The 15,935-nt window shown below is 43.1% G+C and overlaps 1 protein-coding gene across 4 annotated transcripts; it reads right to left on the reverse strand.

Annotated features, from left to right (window-relative positions):
* Positions 1-6,127: 6,127 nt before the first annotated feature.
* serpinf1 (serpin peptidase inhibitor, clade F (alpha-2 antiplasmin, pigment epithelium derived factor), member 1) lies at positions 6,128-15,003 on the reverse strand. Of its 4 annotated transcripts, none has more exons than XM_038708877.1 (8): positions 14,905-15,003; positions 11,354-11,414; positions 10,973-11,168; positions 9,855-10,010; positions 8,408-8,611; positions 8,163-8,302; positions 7,524-7,734; positions 6,128-6,618 (listed from the first exon to the last, which is right to left on the reverse strand). In XM_038708877.1, exons 2-8 carry the CDS (start codon positions 11,411-11,413, stop codon positions 6,368-6,370), a joined length of 1,218 nt encoding a protein of 405 aa, XP_038564805.1. In that variant the 5' UTR covers position 11,414; positions 14,905-15,003; the 3' UTR covers positions 6,128-6,367. The 4 variants fall into 4 exon arrangements, with proteins under 4 accessions (XP_038564805.1, XP_038564807.1, XP_038564808.1 ...); XM_038708879.1 differs by having other exon boundaries at positions 10,915-11,168; positions 14,905-14,999; XM_038708880.1 differs by lacking the exon at positions 14,905-15,003 and adding an exon at positions 13,444-14,877 and having other exon boundaries at positions 10,915-11,168.
* Between the last annotated feature and the right edge of the window lie 932 nt (positions 15,004-15,935).

Below are 15,935 nucleotides of genomic sequence, written 5' to 3' on the forward strand. Positions count from 1 at the left end.
GAAAATAACACGGAAGGGTGATATTTCTGACAGTAATTAGATTTTCTTCTTACCGTCGCTCGCTTTCATACCTAGTTGATTGGATTACTGAAACTCCTTGCTCTCTGGCATCAGTAAAATTATTCTTCTCTCGTCTCCAGCTCATCCAAAACTCAGGATTTTGACTCAGGCTAGGAAACGTGATCACATCCCGTCGATCCTGGCTTCCCTACATTAGCTGCCCGTTGCTTGTAGGATTGATTTTATTATTATATTATTTATAACTTGCAGAATCCTGAGAGGCAACTCTTCTGATAATCGTTTAAGTCACTTTTCTGTTTATGGTCCACAATCAAAATTCTATTTGAAAAGCAAAAGCAGACATGATTCACTCTGAAAGGACCGGAGCACCTCATGGTGTGACTGGAAGATCTGGTCTTGCTGGGATTCCTGAAGAGGTTTTCTACTGAGGGTTTGTCTCCATCTTGTGACGACTGAGGTGTGCTGGATGAACAGAAAACTGAGCGGTCTTCAATAAATGTAGCAATACTTAGAATACTCTAAATATACCCTGAAAGACTCTCTTAAATAAAAGACCTGCGTTCAAAACTGTACTAAACCCAAAGGTGATGGAAAGTATACACGGTGAAGATCACAGTGACGTTATACATTTATCAGAACGGTTGAGGAAACATAAGAAAGTTACAAACTTATCTCCATTGTGGTCCTCGTACATTTACTCTAGTACTGGACACAGTACTTGTAGTACTTTCTACTTCTACTCCACTACATCTTAGAAGGAAATGTTGTACTTTGTACTCTACATTTATCTGACAGCTTTAGTGCTGCTAGTTCTGCACTGGGTACTTTTACTTTTAACTTTAAGTACATTTTCCTGATTATACTTTTACTTCAGTAACATTTTTAATGCAGGACGTTTACTTGTATTACTGATAATGTTTAGTATTTTCCTAAAGGTCATTTGTTTTATTAGCAGTCATTTCTTAAATTACGTCCCCATAGTTCCTGTAGTACTCTCCGGTCCTTTAAGGGTTCCAGGGGGTCCCCAGCAAAAGGGGGAATCATTTATTTTCACTTTTATTCAGTCCATAAGTAACACAACGACAGAATGTGTGAATATTTTAGTCGTGGGTTTCATTCTTATCAGATGTGGGGGTCTAATAGTCTAATTTGAGCCGCTTTAGGGGTCCTTGACGTGAAAACGTTTGAGAGCTGCTGGTTTAAAGAAGCTGTTTCCCCTCTTCCTCTTCTTTGTCTCCCTTTTCCCACTTTGCTCTGGGCAGCGTTTCAGAAACCTCAGGAAACTGTCATTGTGTGGAAAATCCAGACCACATGTGAGCACCACACACACATACACACACAAACACACAAACACACACACACACACACACACACACACACACAGACCTTAGACATAAAGCTGAAAATCAGTTTCATAACTCCTGTGCAGCTACTGAACTGATTTCCTGATTTAAAGCCTCTGCTCTGCTTTACAGCTTTATTCTGTTTTGTATTCAGTGAACTCTGACGCATGTGAGCAGCTGTTATTTTGTGTGCTCTGCGTTCATACTCAGTAAAGGAAGTATGGAAAATCATTTTGGCGTCAGTGCAACACACATTGTTCTAAAATATTCTCCTGCAGAAAGGGTTTTAGGGAAGAGTCATGTGACCAGAGTTTCCCATGTGAAGAACTGATCAGAAACTGAGCGGCGCAGCTGCTCCTGCGTCTCCACAGTAAAGTCTGACAGAGTAATATCTCAGTAACCTGGATCAAGTGTAAGGTTGTGTTTACAGAAAACACACTACAGCTTAGTGTGTTTTCTGAAGGCTTCTTTAAAAACACACCAGCAGGATAGAAATAAGTTCTGTCTGCAGGACATAAAATGAATAAACATGCATAAAAACTAACTTTAAAATACTTTTTATTATTAAGCAAAGTGCCCTGCACATTAATCCATTTGTTACCTGCCCCCACTCCCTAAAACTACACTACAATGTAATATCAGAATAAGAAAACTTAAGAAATCTATTTTTTTGCATTCAAGCTATGCTTTAAATATTTTTTCTTCATAAAATGTTTGGACTATTTGAGTTAAAATACACATTTTAGTTGTGTCCCCGGGTCTTCACTCAGTCCTGTTACCCTAATTCCCCCACTAAAAAAACTAGAACTTTCCACAAGTCCCATGTTTAAAAGAAAGTTGCATCTTCTGAAGCTCATGGGAAGACCAAAAGTAAGTTCTCTAATTTTCTTTTCCTTATATTTAATGATATTGTAACTGTGACGGAGCAGGTCAGTTACAATATTCATTCCTTCCATCCATCGTCAGCCGCTTGTCCTGCGTACAGGATCGCGGCGGGCTGGAGCCAATCCAACGTGTTTTAAGCACAATAAACACAGCCTGCGGATACTACAGCTGTATGAACCCAAAATATAAACCCTTGGCTGTGATTTAATAGCAATAAACGGATCAAACTGATGCCGAAATAACGACAATATGATGCCGTTTTGTTAAACATATGAATTTGTCAGCAAGACGACAACTTTTAAAAATGTGTGTTTTCTGAGTGGAGTTCGGATTGATCAGGGCTATGCTGTGCTATGCTATGCTAGCCTGTTCACAGTAAAGTACGACAGCTGGAATAAAGTTACAGACACTCATGTTCTAAACGCACCAGGTAGTTCAACCTCCTCACTTTCTATTCTCCAAGTAATGTCCAGTTGTGTCCGGTTTTTATATAAAAATGAAGTCGTAGTCCGACAGAACTCCGCTTTGTTCTTTTCAAAAACAAGTTACAAAGTGCTTTAACAAGTGTAAAGACAAAATAAAACATAGGATAAAAGCAAGAAAACATTGAAAAGACTAAAAATACAGATTAATATAAAATTAGTAAAATAGAATAAAATAAAAGGGATAAAATAAAGTCAAATAAGATCGGGAAAGGCTCTCCTATAAAAGTCTGTTTTAAGAAGGGACTTAAAAGAGTTCACTGACTCAGCCGACCTGATTTCCTCAGGCAGGCTGTTCCAGAGCCTCGGGGCCCTGACAGCAAACGCTCTGTCCCCTTTAGTTTTCAGTCGAGACTCTGGAACAGACAACAGACCTCTGCCCGAGGATCTCAAGGTACGTGCTGGTGCGTATGGGACTAAAAGTTCAGAAATATAACAAGGCGAGAGGCCATGAAGGGCTTTAAAAGTGATCAATAGAATTTTAAAGTCAATTCTAAAACACACTGGGAGCCAGTGTAATGAAGCTAAAATAGGAGTAATGTGATCATATTTCTTTGTTCTGGTTAAAAGCCTGGCAGCTGAGTTCTGGACAGTCTGGAGTCGATCAATAGATTTTTGGGTTAAACAGGTGAAAAGGCTGTTGCAATAATCCAGACGTGATGAGATGAAGGCGTGTAAAATGGTCTCGGTGTCCTTAAAAGTTAACATAGATCGAATTTTAGCTATATTTCTAAGTTGAGCTGAGCACATACCTAAAGGGATCTAAACCAGGTTTCTTTAAAAGTGGGTTCACGCAAGCCGTTTTAAAATAATCAGGGACACAACCAGTAGATGTCACACTCTGCCGGACAGCCATTCTTTGTGTTGCACTTGTTAGTTAGTATCTTCCTTATAGTATGTTGGGTTTTGGGGGTCTGTCTTGTCTGTCGTCTAGTGTTTGGTAACCCTTGTCATGTCTGTTACCCCAGTGATCCCTCTGCATCTCTGTCTCTGTTTTCCCCTGCTCTCTCTCCCTGCCTGTGCCTCATTAGTCTCATGTCCCTCACCTGTGTTGCTCCCGCCCTGCTCGTTAGTCCCTGTGTCTATATATACCTGGTGTTTCTGTCTTGTCTTTGTTGGGTCATTGTATGTTGTCACCCTGTGTAGCAGCGTGTCTCTTGTCTCCAGCCTTACTCACCATGTCTCCCTGTAAACCTGCTCAGTTTTTGGATTCTGGTTTTCACCCTTTTGGATTTCTGTTGGACAGCCTTTGTTTTGGGACTCTGTCATCAGCCACTCAGTTTGTAAGTGTGCTCGCCTTTTGTTTGCTTATTAAAACCACTGAACCATACCTGCTCCGCTCTGTGTCCTGCGTTTGGGTCCTCCAACCTGCTCCACCCTGCCCTCACCACAAATTCCTGACAGTAGATAGGGAGCTGTTGAAAACAGAGATCAAATGGGGCCCAACAGAATCCATTACTTTCAGTAGAAACTTTGTAGGTATTACATCAAGCAGGCTGGAGGACAAATATATATATAAATATATATATCACAAATGAGAATTTGTGATACTGTTTTTAAAAGCTCAGACAAGTCGGTGGGATAAAACTGGTTAAAACTCTGTTGTTGCTGGTGAGGGACCTCTGAGTAAGAGGCCACGGGGGTAATAGAGGCTCTGATTGACACCACCTTATTGGTAAAATAAGATTAAAAACAATTCACAGTCCTCATTACTTCCAGCTGAGTCACAAGGAGGGGTTGGGTTTACCAGCTGATCCACAGTCTTAAACAGAAACCTGGGATTGTGTTTATGTGTAGTAATGAGTTCAGAAAAATAGTGTGTTCTCGCATCCTTAACCATGTTATTGTAGTTAATTAATAAATCCTTCAGACTGAGGTAATGGACTTGGAGACTGGATTTTTTCCATGCATTCCCTTTTGAGGCTGCGAATGCTGTCATTTATTCAGGGTTGCTTACTAGCTTTAGACGGAGGCCTAACCTAGAGGAGCAGTAATATTTAGTGACGACAAGCAGATATGATTGAAGTGATCGACCAGATTGTTGGTGTTGGAATCAGACAGGTGTTGGCTTTGGCTCTGAAACAATGCGCAAAACTTTGAAACACTTTGTTCATTAAAGATGCAAGAACACACGGAGCTTAGTGAGGCGGCATGAGTAACAGGAGAATCGCAGCTAAAAACAATACATCTGTGGTCAGATATGGTCATGTCCACTAATTCCACAGAGGAAAAGCTGACACCCAGGGTAAAAACCAAGTCCAGTGTATGACCACGGTTATGTGTTTGTCCTTTGACATGTTGTTTGAAGTTAAAAGAAGTGGCCATATTTAAAAAGTCAGTTGCATTAACATTGGTGGGGTCATCAACATGAATATTAAAATCACCACAAAGAACAGTTCAATTCAATTTTATTTATATAGCACCAAATCACAACAACAGTTATCTCACAGCGCTTTTCATAAAAGAGCAGGTCTAGACCGTACTCTATGATGATATTTACAGAAGCCCAACAGTTCCCACCAAGAGCAGCACTAGGAGACAGAGGCAAGGAAAAACTTCCTTTAAGAGGCAGAAACCTCGAGCAGAACCATGGCAACAGTTCTGTCCGTCTGTCTTAAAAAGAGACATTCTTTGCCAGAAAATATTAAAATTATCCACATAACACCCACGGTGAGCCCTGCAGGCGGACTAGAGCCAGTCGTGGAGGCCAAGTCTACTGAAGCATAGCGGTTGGAGAGGCCGATGTGCAGAGGAGAGGCAGCCCCGTCCGAGCCTCTCTTGCAGCCACGGACCACCACTTCAGCCCAGGTTGACTGATGCTTCGGAGTCGAGCAGCAGGAAAGCCTTGTGTGCTAGCAGCCCCTGCTGGCCAGAGTTCATTTCACTATAAAGGTGTGCAGTTATCTGTTGGCCAGAAGCACCCTGACCCCACAGAAGATTGATCTTTACACAACATGATTCTGCAAAAAAAAAAAGCTGCTCCCCCATCATTTCTACATCAACATTTATTTTTCACTCTGAAATGAGAGGTGAAGCTGAAACCCAGCCACCACCCTGACCTTTGCATCCTTCACACCCTTCACATTTAGGTGACACTATGTTTGGCATTTGCACAAAACTGTGACACTGAGCCCGAGTCGTGTCCTGCTGAATCATCCAGTATGAAGGTTCTTCCAAGGGACTCTTGGCTGGACAGAATTAAAATGAAACTAAAAATGTAAAGTTTGTTCAGAGGATGTCAAAATGAAAAGTGCATCCTGTGGAGCGCAGGAATAACCACAAGTCATGATTTAATGACATAGAATAAAAAGTAGAAGTTAAAAGTCAGTTACGTTTTGAACCAACTGAGATCACTGTGAAAAACCTGCAAGATCTGACGACACAACGAGGTAGACGTGTTTTGTTTCATTGTCGTGTTTATTTCGTTTTATACAAATGACAATATTTATTTACCAATCCCTCGGTGAGCTCAGAGTTTTGTCTGTGTGTTTGAGTTTCCTGTCAGATTAACATGTTTCAACGTGAAAAGTACAAAATCATGTGAAATCAAACATCCTCGCAAATATCTGCCTCCACAAACGCAGAGCAAACACCTGAAATCCCTCCTAGGACCTGCTAAGAGTGTGTGTGTGCGTGTTATATCGTCAGGGTCTTCGGGTTGACCACCCTGCCGATGAAGAGCAGCGCCCCCGACGCTTCGTCCCGGATCAGGTAGAGGAAGGGCCGGTCCACTCGGTAGGACAGGTGGGATGGCGTTGAAGTGGCGCTGGGGTACTGGTTCCCCTCAGGTGCCGTCTCCATGACGACCTTGTGATTGACGCTGCTGAGCTTGGAGGGCTGAACCGAGATCTTCTCCAGGTCTGGGTCCGCTAGCCAATCAGAGAGACCTGCAGGGAGGGAAGAGGAGGAAGATGCAGCAAGATGAGATGATCAAAGATCAATAATCATTCATAGACCATCAATAACATCACTTCCTGCCATAACAAGCCATTCCAGTGAACACGTGTTGCATCATATATAATCTTCTCTGTTTGACATAACTCTAAATGGAACATCTTTAGGTATCGGTTTGGTCGGACAAAAAGAAGACATTTGAACTTTGGTGTTATTCTATATTTTTCTTATTGTTAGCAAATATTCAGATTCAAACCAACAACCTGTCGGTCCTGTCTGACTTCCTGTCTGTGACTCTCAGCTCCAAGCCTATTGGTTCCTCCTGAAGATGTAAATCACCTCACAAATATATAGTTTCATGTTGTAAGAAACTGAGTAATTTCCTTAAACAGCTGCTCGCTGTGGTTTCTGTAGTGCTTTTGTTGGGGACTATTTTCAGCGGCGGATGAATCAGGATGTGATCTAATGAGTATTTGGCGCAGCAGGTGCATGTGGGACTACAGTGTGTGTGTGTGTGCTTGGTGAACACGTGACCCAGTGCAGCAGAGAGGCTCACTGATGGTTTAGTAGTTTCTTTGGTTCAGAGGACGAGGAGACATCAGGCTGTGAGACACAGGACTTGCTGGTAGATTTGTTCACTGCTGGTTTGAGGCTTTTTATGGGATTTCTTTAAACTAAGGACACCAGATGTATCCTTTAAAGTTGAAGTTTAAAGTTTATAATCAACCAAGCAGGTACGGTATCTCACAAAAATCTATCTTACGACTCTTACTTGGAATCTAAACAGATATCAATACAAACAACATATTTGTGCAATGTTGGTCCTTTATTTGAATCGGTACTTGTTGGAAATCCACGTTAAAGGCAGACGGCCTTTGCTTGTCAGACTTGGACTCACCCAGATCACTGAGCAGCGGCAGCAGGTCTGTGGAGTAGCTGAGCCTCAGCGTTGGCAGAGTGAGGGACACCTGAGCAGGAAGGAGCGTCATGGAGAGGTCCTGGACGAACTCGGCAGTCAGACTCTCCTCCAGCAGCGTCATGTTGGAGGTCACCTCATCGGGCAGGAAGATGAACATGCTGACGTCGTCCTGCATCTGGATCTGAGCGATCTGGAGGATGGGGACAAATGTACGTTTAGGACAAATCTTACATAAGAACTTTACTCAAGCATCACAGCCTGGGTAGTGGTGTCACCACACAGGGATTATGGGTAATGAAATTTTGGTGTCAGCCCTGTGACTGACTAGCGATCTGTCCATAGTGTCCATAGTGTCCATCGCCTCTCGCTCCATAGCAGATGGACGGATGAATGGATGGATGGGTGGATGGATGGGTGGATGGGTGGATGGATGGATGGATGGATGGGTGGATGAATGGACGGATGGGTGGATGGGTGGATGAATGGATGGGTGGATGGATGGATGGATGGAGTGAGGGATGGGTGGGTAGGTGGGTGAATGGATGTACTGTGCACTGTAGTACATTCAGTTGTAGTTTAAAGGGCACGTGTTGATGTTTCAGAGTAGAACAAACTCACCGTGCAGCTCAAATCGGAGTCGGCACCCATCTTCAGGGGGTAGTTATCCTGTTGCATCATGGGAATGAGAACAGGTGCCCCACCGTCCACTTGGAAGTTCTCCATTGCTCCACTCTGACCAAACCGTGTCACCCACTTCCCTGTTGACAACATGAGAATAAATCTGCATTAATCCAAGAAGCAGCGTTCAAACCAACCCAACAGGAGTGTTCGACAGTCAGAAGATTCTGCGGCGTTTGACTTACCTTTAAAGTAGGCAGCACTCACAGTGTTCACTCCAGAGTTTCGGGGGAGAGCTTTGGAAAGGAAACGCTGTACCTTCCCGCCCGTCTCCTGAGCCACCCAGTCGTTGATTTCGGTAAGATCTTTGGTTCCTCCCAGTAGTGGTTTGGGCCGAACTCCGTACTGCTGCTCCACCAGCGGAAAGAAGTCCTGCTTGAGACGAAGTCCTGAGAACAGACGGGTCAATCAGTCAGCTTAAAGGTCAGAACACAAGTGAACATTATAATCAATGATACAAACCTTTCTGTTGCCAAATCACTCTCTTAAGGCCGCAGTGTGCTTCTCAGCTCGCCCAGCAGCAGCTGAAACTTCCTTCGCCAACGCCTTTCCGGCGCCGGAATCAGGACGGTTGCAACTGACAATTTTTGTGTCTTTCCAACACAGAACATCTGACAACAATGCCCATGTCTCTGCTCGCCAACAGGAGCTCTGGAGGAAAGCCGAGGGTGGCGCCGGAGCTTTGGAAATTCTGCTCTGATAACTGAGCCGTTTAACGGCGGGAGGAGCTCAGAGGTAACTGCTTTTATTAAGTCAGAACTAAAGAAGTCCTTTGGATGAGGGACGAAACATCTTCTAGTATTAGTAGTCCAGTTGCCCTTGACTTTAACCTTCTCAGGATGCTTTTATTAAATTAACTTTTTACTTAAGTTTCTGGGATTAAAACTTTGATTCATTTTCACTCGCGCTTCTCAGCATCAAGCCATCGTGTTTCTGACCCCCGCTGTTGTTGGAAACCTCATATTTATACAGACCGGACAAACCAGAGATTGCTTGGAGAAAAGTGAGGAAGCTGAATTACTGGGTAAGTTCTGAAAAGATGTGTCTGTTACTTGATTCCTGTTATCTGTGTACTTTACCATAAAAGATGTTTGCATGGCGTACCCCTGATCGATCTGAACTCCATTTGGAAAAAACGTATTTTAAAAGTTGTTTGCTTGTCATCTTGCTGACAGACAAAACATGACTTAATATTTTTAACAAATCAGCATCATGATGTTGTTATTTCAGCATCAGTTTACTGCAACTACATCACTGCAAAATGTTTATTTTGGGTTCATAGAGCTGTAGTAATGGTCGGTTGTGTTTATTCACGTTATCGTGTGTGTACTCTCGGGCCAGTAGTCCAGTGGTTAAACTCACACGATAAACACAACACAACTTTAAAATTGAAACCAGGACCTCTTGACCTGTACGACATTTTCTCATTTTGCCAGACACATTGCGGCTAATATCTTCAGTGCTCCTGTTGACTGTGTGATTCATACAGTTTGTTGCACTTCTAAAAGTATTTCTTTGCAGAGAATTGAGCTTGCTCCTGTAGGTAAGCCATGTTTAGTTGTTGTCGTAGTTCAAAAGAGATAATTACACATGTTCACCTCCAGCTGCCCACCCCCCCCTACATGAACTCACGTCTTGCCAGGTAGATGCGTGCGGCAGTGCTCAGGCCCTTCCCGGGCGCCCTGACCGAGGCCAGCAGGGCTTTCAGGGTGTCGTGAAGCTGCGGGTCCTGCAGGGTGTGGTACCTCAGAGCCCTGAACAGCTGACTTTGAGCACGCTCAGACCCTCCTGGGGGACAGGAGGGATCATGTTAAGTGAGTTAAATGTTTCCTTCTTCCTGACTCAGGCATACTGAGGCACAGGGTCTAAACTGGAAATATCAGAGGCAAGTCACAAGTCAAGACGGACAAGTACCAAATGTACTGCCATTTTAGCAACCAAATAACAATATGTTCAATTAACGCGAATAAAGAATGATTTTTTTAAATTTGTATTTATTTGTTAAACATGTGAGACTGAACTTAATGGGTTTAGGGGAAGGAATACAGTATTTTAAAGTCAAAAGGCTCAAGTCCAAGTGAAGTTTCGAGTCGTTGGTGTTAAAGTCCAAGTCGAGCTGCATGTCTTGTCTTTGTTTTTGTTGAGTCTAAAGAATTTGTGACTGACTTTAGGATATTAAATGTTACTATTAAAGCTGCAGTTCTATTTTTGGCCACTTAAAGGTCGAGTGGAGAAACACAAACCTGTGTTACAGCTAACATGTTAGATGAACTGCTGCACATCCAGAAGACACAGAGCAACTCATCCCATTGACTTTTGTTACTTTAGGCCATGTGAAGACGTACGACTCTAACCTACAGTGTGTGTATATGAGACAGAGCTAAGAAAGTTAAAATATGGCCTCGAGTTGAACATTTTGCTAGCCATCAGGGCCAGATTAAGATCAGACAGAAATGATTAGCTTGTGCAGCAGTAAACGTTGTCTGTCTATAATCTGTGCACTTTCTCAGCTTAGACTGAGCAGATGAAAATAAGTCACATATGGACAAAGAAAAGAGAATTAACTCAACGCATGTGAGAAATAAATCTAATCATGTGTCACTGCCGACCAGCAGACGACGTTGTTTTTAGGGAGCAGCACATAAAAACTGAAATTACTTTACACCAGTTTGGCCAGCAGGCCCGTACACACCATGGCGGTCAAAACCAAAGCACCAGTTTGGATTGAGTTTGTGTGTTTGTGTCTTCACCCATGGAGAGCTGCGTGAGCGCCGCAGACACAGTGATTGGGGCCAGGAAGACGTTGCCTGCAGCTTCGCGGCTCGCCAGAGCGCGGAACAGGTTGTAGCCGAAGTCCGAGGTGGCGGCACCCATCTTAGTCGTCGGTGTGGTGAAGAGCTCCACATGTTCCTCCTCCCCACCCGCCTCCTCGCCTCCCGTCTCCGACTGGAACGGATCAATTAAGACAAGAGTCAGGAGATGGGAAACAGAAAGTGCCGTTGAGAGATGGACTAACGTCGTGTTGGTTGGGGTCAACACGTGAGATTTGGTGACAATAAGAAAAAGATAGAACAACAACAGACTTTAACTCTAACTCTGAAGTTAAACGGAATCAGGCGATGTGTGGATACCTGAGCCTGACAGAAGCTCAGCACGACTCCAAACACCAGCAGGAAAGTTGTTCGCTTCATCCTGGAAGACAAACACAAGAACAAGATGTACCTCCAAGACCTGTGAAGACTCAGGAATAGCTTATTCTAATGTTCAGTGAGGAGCTGACTATCACTGATACGACACCTGAGTTTCTGTTCCAAAAACAAAATATGCTAAATGCTCAGTGCCTAGCCATGTTTCCATCCAATTGTCATGCAAATTTTAAGCGTACTTTTGAAATGCCGCAAAAAAGAAAAAAAATAGAAACATGTTTCCATCAGCTGGTTTGGAGCGAATAAACCAGGCTACGGTGAGCGTCATTACGTCAGTAGTGACGTTACACATGGCTGTAATAAAGGAGACGTCTGGGTTCCAAACCAGAAACAAAACCAGTCGCATGAACCTGAGGACCACTGATCTTAGAAAAATGGAGCCAGCCATGTCTCCGCACGTTATGGGAATATCCGGTGTTGTGCAGAGTTCTGCACGCACCTCCAGATAATGCTTTTAAACGCTCTATTATCCTCTGTGGGGTTCATCAGCGGTGATAAATGATTCCATCTCCCATTTAGCACATTTACTCGTTGTTTTTATGCGCATTTTGAAGTAGACTATCACATTACAAAAGGTTGATGGAAGCAGCAAAATTCTAGAAAAAGAGTTTGTCGAAAAAGAGTAAATGTGCTAAACAGGAGACGGAAACACTTTTTCCAAATAAGTTCTAACGTAGCGAACTTCTAGTGTCGGCATCTTGCCGGATATTCCCGTAACGTGCAGAGAAACGGCTGGTAGCAACTTGGCCGCTTGAAACACATTCTTGAGGACCTCTCTACATTTTTTTAAGATCAGTGGTCCTCAGGTTCATGGGACTGGTTTTGTTTCTGGTTTGGAACCCAGACGTCTACTTTGTTTTTCTTTTTTGCAACATTTCAAAAGTACGCTTAAAATTCGCATGACAATTAGATGGAAACATGGCTACTGTTAAACCCGCAACAGCAGAAACAAACATATCGTCACATTTTAAGTTGACATGTTGAACTTCTGATGAAGGTGAGTCCGGTTCTCTCTCTGTTAGCTCTGTGTATGGTCTCCACCAGCTCCTGAGGGAAACACCTGCCTCTTTAATGCTCCACTGACTGAGTCTGTCTGCTGTTTGCAACGTATACAGCGGCTTTTTACAGTGTCTTCTCTGGAAACAACGCTCTGACAGCAAACCAGAACAGAAAAGCTGCAGCTTGGTATCACTACCAGAGACATCTTTCACCTCAGGAAGTAAGAAAGGTCATCTGATTCTCATCAGATAATCTGACCAGATGTTTGGATTGATTGAAAGTGTTTTTGTTACAGACACATTTCAGTCAGTACCAAATAAGTACTGGGGTTCAATACCCAGCGCTAGTAGTAATAAATTATTAAATATATAATAATAACTCACCTGCTGCAACAACCATTAAGTATATATTTCTCTTTAGGAGGCAAAGACAAACTAAATCAAATCTGACATGTGGGACAGAGTGCAAGATAAACTTTGGAGGAACAAAGGGAGAAAAAAGTTGATAAAAACAGAGGAAGAACAGAGAGATTCTCCAAAAGTCTTCCTCTGTTTTTCAGGCTCAGAGACAATGATGACGGTCAGAGCCACATCATTTCACAGCAGTGTTTTGTATAATTGCAGGGGAACGCCCCAAAATTATACAACCAGCTGAAACTTATATAGGACCACGACAAAGATCATCTCTGCAGCCCGAGCACACAAACATCCAGAACTTCATAGAGTGAATCCCCAAATCAACATTCCTCTTACAAACAGCTTCCCTTGTAATCATGTGAGAAAATGAACCTCTGTTCTCACTCAACTCCACGTCGTCAGTGTTGCTGCTTGTTGAAGTTAAAGGTAGCTGCTCACGCTGCTCCGGGGTTTAAACAAACAGTGTGTCTAAAAGGGTCAAACACACACACAATGTCTCTTTTGTTCTGCTACACACATCTGGACCTGGTTGTCGTGGTTTCACATAAACAAACAACACATCTGTCATCTGAACCACAGGCCAGCCACACACACACACACCATGCCTGATGGGAAATCCAGATGCTGTCGTCCAAAAAGCTCAGAGGCTGCAGTTTCTTCCTCCTGACTTTCACTGAGATGCTGATCTTTTCTTTCCACCACCTTCTTAGAAAATCTCAAGTCATTAAAAAAAGACATTTTAAAAGACAGTTAATGAAGACAGCGAGCTGAGAACACTGATTTAGGAGTGGAAGATAGAGATTAGTGTGTATTTTTATTTTCAAGGATCGATATATGTTGTAAAATTGTACGTTTTCTGAAAACTAGATTTGAGATAAACTGAGGAAGTAAAATAACTGGACAGAAGCGTGTGTTTTCGGTTAATCCAGTTAACACCTGTCATTTTAAATTACTTTTGTTTTAAAGTCAGTTATTTATATGAACAATAACAAATGTTGTTGATCATTGTTACTTGTATTGCCCTATGAATGTGTGTTGAACTGCACCTCTGAAATTGAACTACTTGCCTGTGAGGTTGTCCTGTGTGTGGACAGGGTAAACTGCAAACAGATCGAGATCAATAAAGTCTGATCTGAATCAAATCCACGAATTATATAAAAATAAAAGATTCCCCACAATGGTCTCATATAACAAGAGACATTAAAAGGAAAAACAATCATGAAATGTTGACTGCCTCCCTTCATCTTTGATGTGTGAACAGGTCTGGTGGAGACCTGCAGAGTCCTGCAGAGTCCTGCAGCAGGCAGGAGCCAAACAGCTGTCACAGCAGACGCCTCCTGCAGGGACTGCTCTCTGATCCTCGGAGGAATGTTTTCTCACTGGCTGCTCTTCAACTCTTTGCTATCACATCAGAGGTCACAGCAACGACATTATTCCACAGAATTGCGGAAATATTCTTGGCACCAAAGTCTTTACAGCCCCAAGTAACCTCAGAGCCGCAAACCCACATTCTGTTCTTTAAATGATTCTTCTTCGTTAAAAACAGTGTCAATAAGAAACGTTACATCTTTAATATATTTCAGACACAACCGCATCTAATGATTAAAGTTTGTTTAACTTGCGTAAATCCGTGTTGAGACAGAGGACTGACCTGCTGTGAAATCAGAACTATTATATAAACTGTTCTGTGGAAAAGTTCCAGCTGTGTTTTTGGCACAGCGACGCAGAGCAGAGATGGAAAACCTGAACTGAACTGGAGAAAGTTCGTTTGTTCACTGTCTGGAAACCCAATCAGCAGGCCAGACAAAACGTTTCTGCGAGTTCAAATCATTATAAAACAGATTTAACAGCTTTAATCGATCTTAGAGGAAAGTTCACCAAACACTATTTCACAGAAATTCTCTTTCGGTAAAAGTTCATCATGCCGCACTAAATTAGCAGCAAATAAATGTCCACTATTTGGAGAAAAGAGAGCAAACTGCTCCACTGAGGTTAAAAAGAAAAAGTCAAATGTGCGTAAAAGCGAAAAATGAGCAACAAGGCGCGGAACAGCGCACTCACCTCTCCTCTGCTCCCGGACGGTTCAAGTCGCTCAGTCTCTCTCGCTGCAGATGAGAAGAGTCTGCGTCCAGCTGACGCCTCCCGGCTCTGCGCGCCCCCGCTGCTGCCAACGGGGACGCGCAGGACAAACCGAAGCAGCTGGATTAAGGTGAAGGAGACTTACAGCCAAAGACAGAAGACAAGAAACCAAGGGGGCAGAGGAAAACTAAACATGGTTTGAGATGTAACCTGTAGGCCACTTGTTCTGCACCCACCAGTGCTTCCATGCCCCTCCTTTAAGCCCAGAACTTTTAAGCAAACACATGAACCAAGTTATGGCACCCAAAATGACCTCTCAAACCTCCTACATGATTCTCTTAGAATCCTGGAAACAACCTCCAGAACCCCTGAAACCCCTTAAAATCTTGAGTGATTTTAGGAGGTATCAGGGGTTCTGGGGTTCTTCACTAGGATCAACTTAAATATCACTGGAACCACAACAGAGGTCCCTGCAGATCTCTGCTGAAACCTTTGCTGGACCTCTGAAACCTCCAAAAGACAGCTGGGACCATCCTAAGTACCCCTATGTCAGTCTGCAAAAGAGCTGCGATTCTGGGAAAAGCCTCCAGGTGAATCTGGTCTGCATGTTGCTTTGTTTGTCCGTGTGTCTGCCTGTTCCTGTTTTATTTTGGTAACTGTCTGTGTCAGTGCGCGTCTCGTGCTTGTTTCCTGTCTGCCTGATTACCCTAATGTGATCTCCCCGTCTGCTTGGATGTTTGTCTGTCAGTACATATTGTTCAGGTGTTTCCTTCATTTTTGCTGGTCCGTTGTCATTTCTCTGTCCTGTCTGCTGTTTGTTGTATAGTCGTGTTTTTTCTGTCTCAGATCCCTGGCTGTATGATCATTGTGCACTACTGTGAAATTGCTTCTCTCCTGCATGTTCAACAGAAGATTACTTCTTTTGTTTGTGGATTTTGTATTTTGTTGCTGTTTTGGAATTACCTGGTTTTGTTGGACAGGATCGTGTGGGATTTGTTTGGACACTACCAGTA

Source organism: Micropterus salmoides, unplaced genomic scaffold (genome assembly GCF_014851395.1).
Source record: "Micropterus salmoides isolate LMB-PRFRI ecotype aquatic unplaced genomic scaffold, ASM1485139v1 Ms_hic_scaffold_9, whole genome shotgun sequence".
NCBI lineage: Eukaryota > Metazoa > Chordata > Actinopteri > Centrarchiformes > Centrarchidae > Micropterus > Micropterus salmoides.

Coding starts and splice junctions, on each gene's coding strand:
- serpinf1 (XM_038708877.1), bottom strand. CDS start 11,413: ATGAAGCGAACAACTTTCCTGCTGGTGTTTGGAGTCGTGCTGAGCTTC. Junction 8,303..8,407: donor GAGTGCTGCCTACTTTAAAG/GTAAGTCAAACG, acceptor TGTTGTCAACAG/GGAAGTGGGTGACACGGTTT. Junction 7,735..8,162: donor ACTCCGATTTGAGCTGCACG/GTGAGTTTGTTC, acceptor CCCATCCTCCAG/ATCGCTCAGATCCAGATGCA.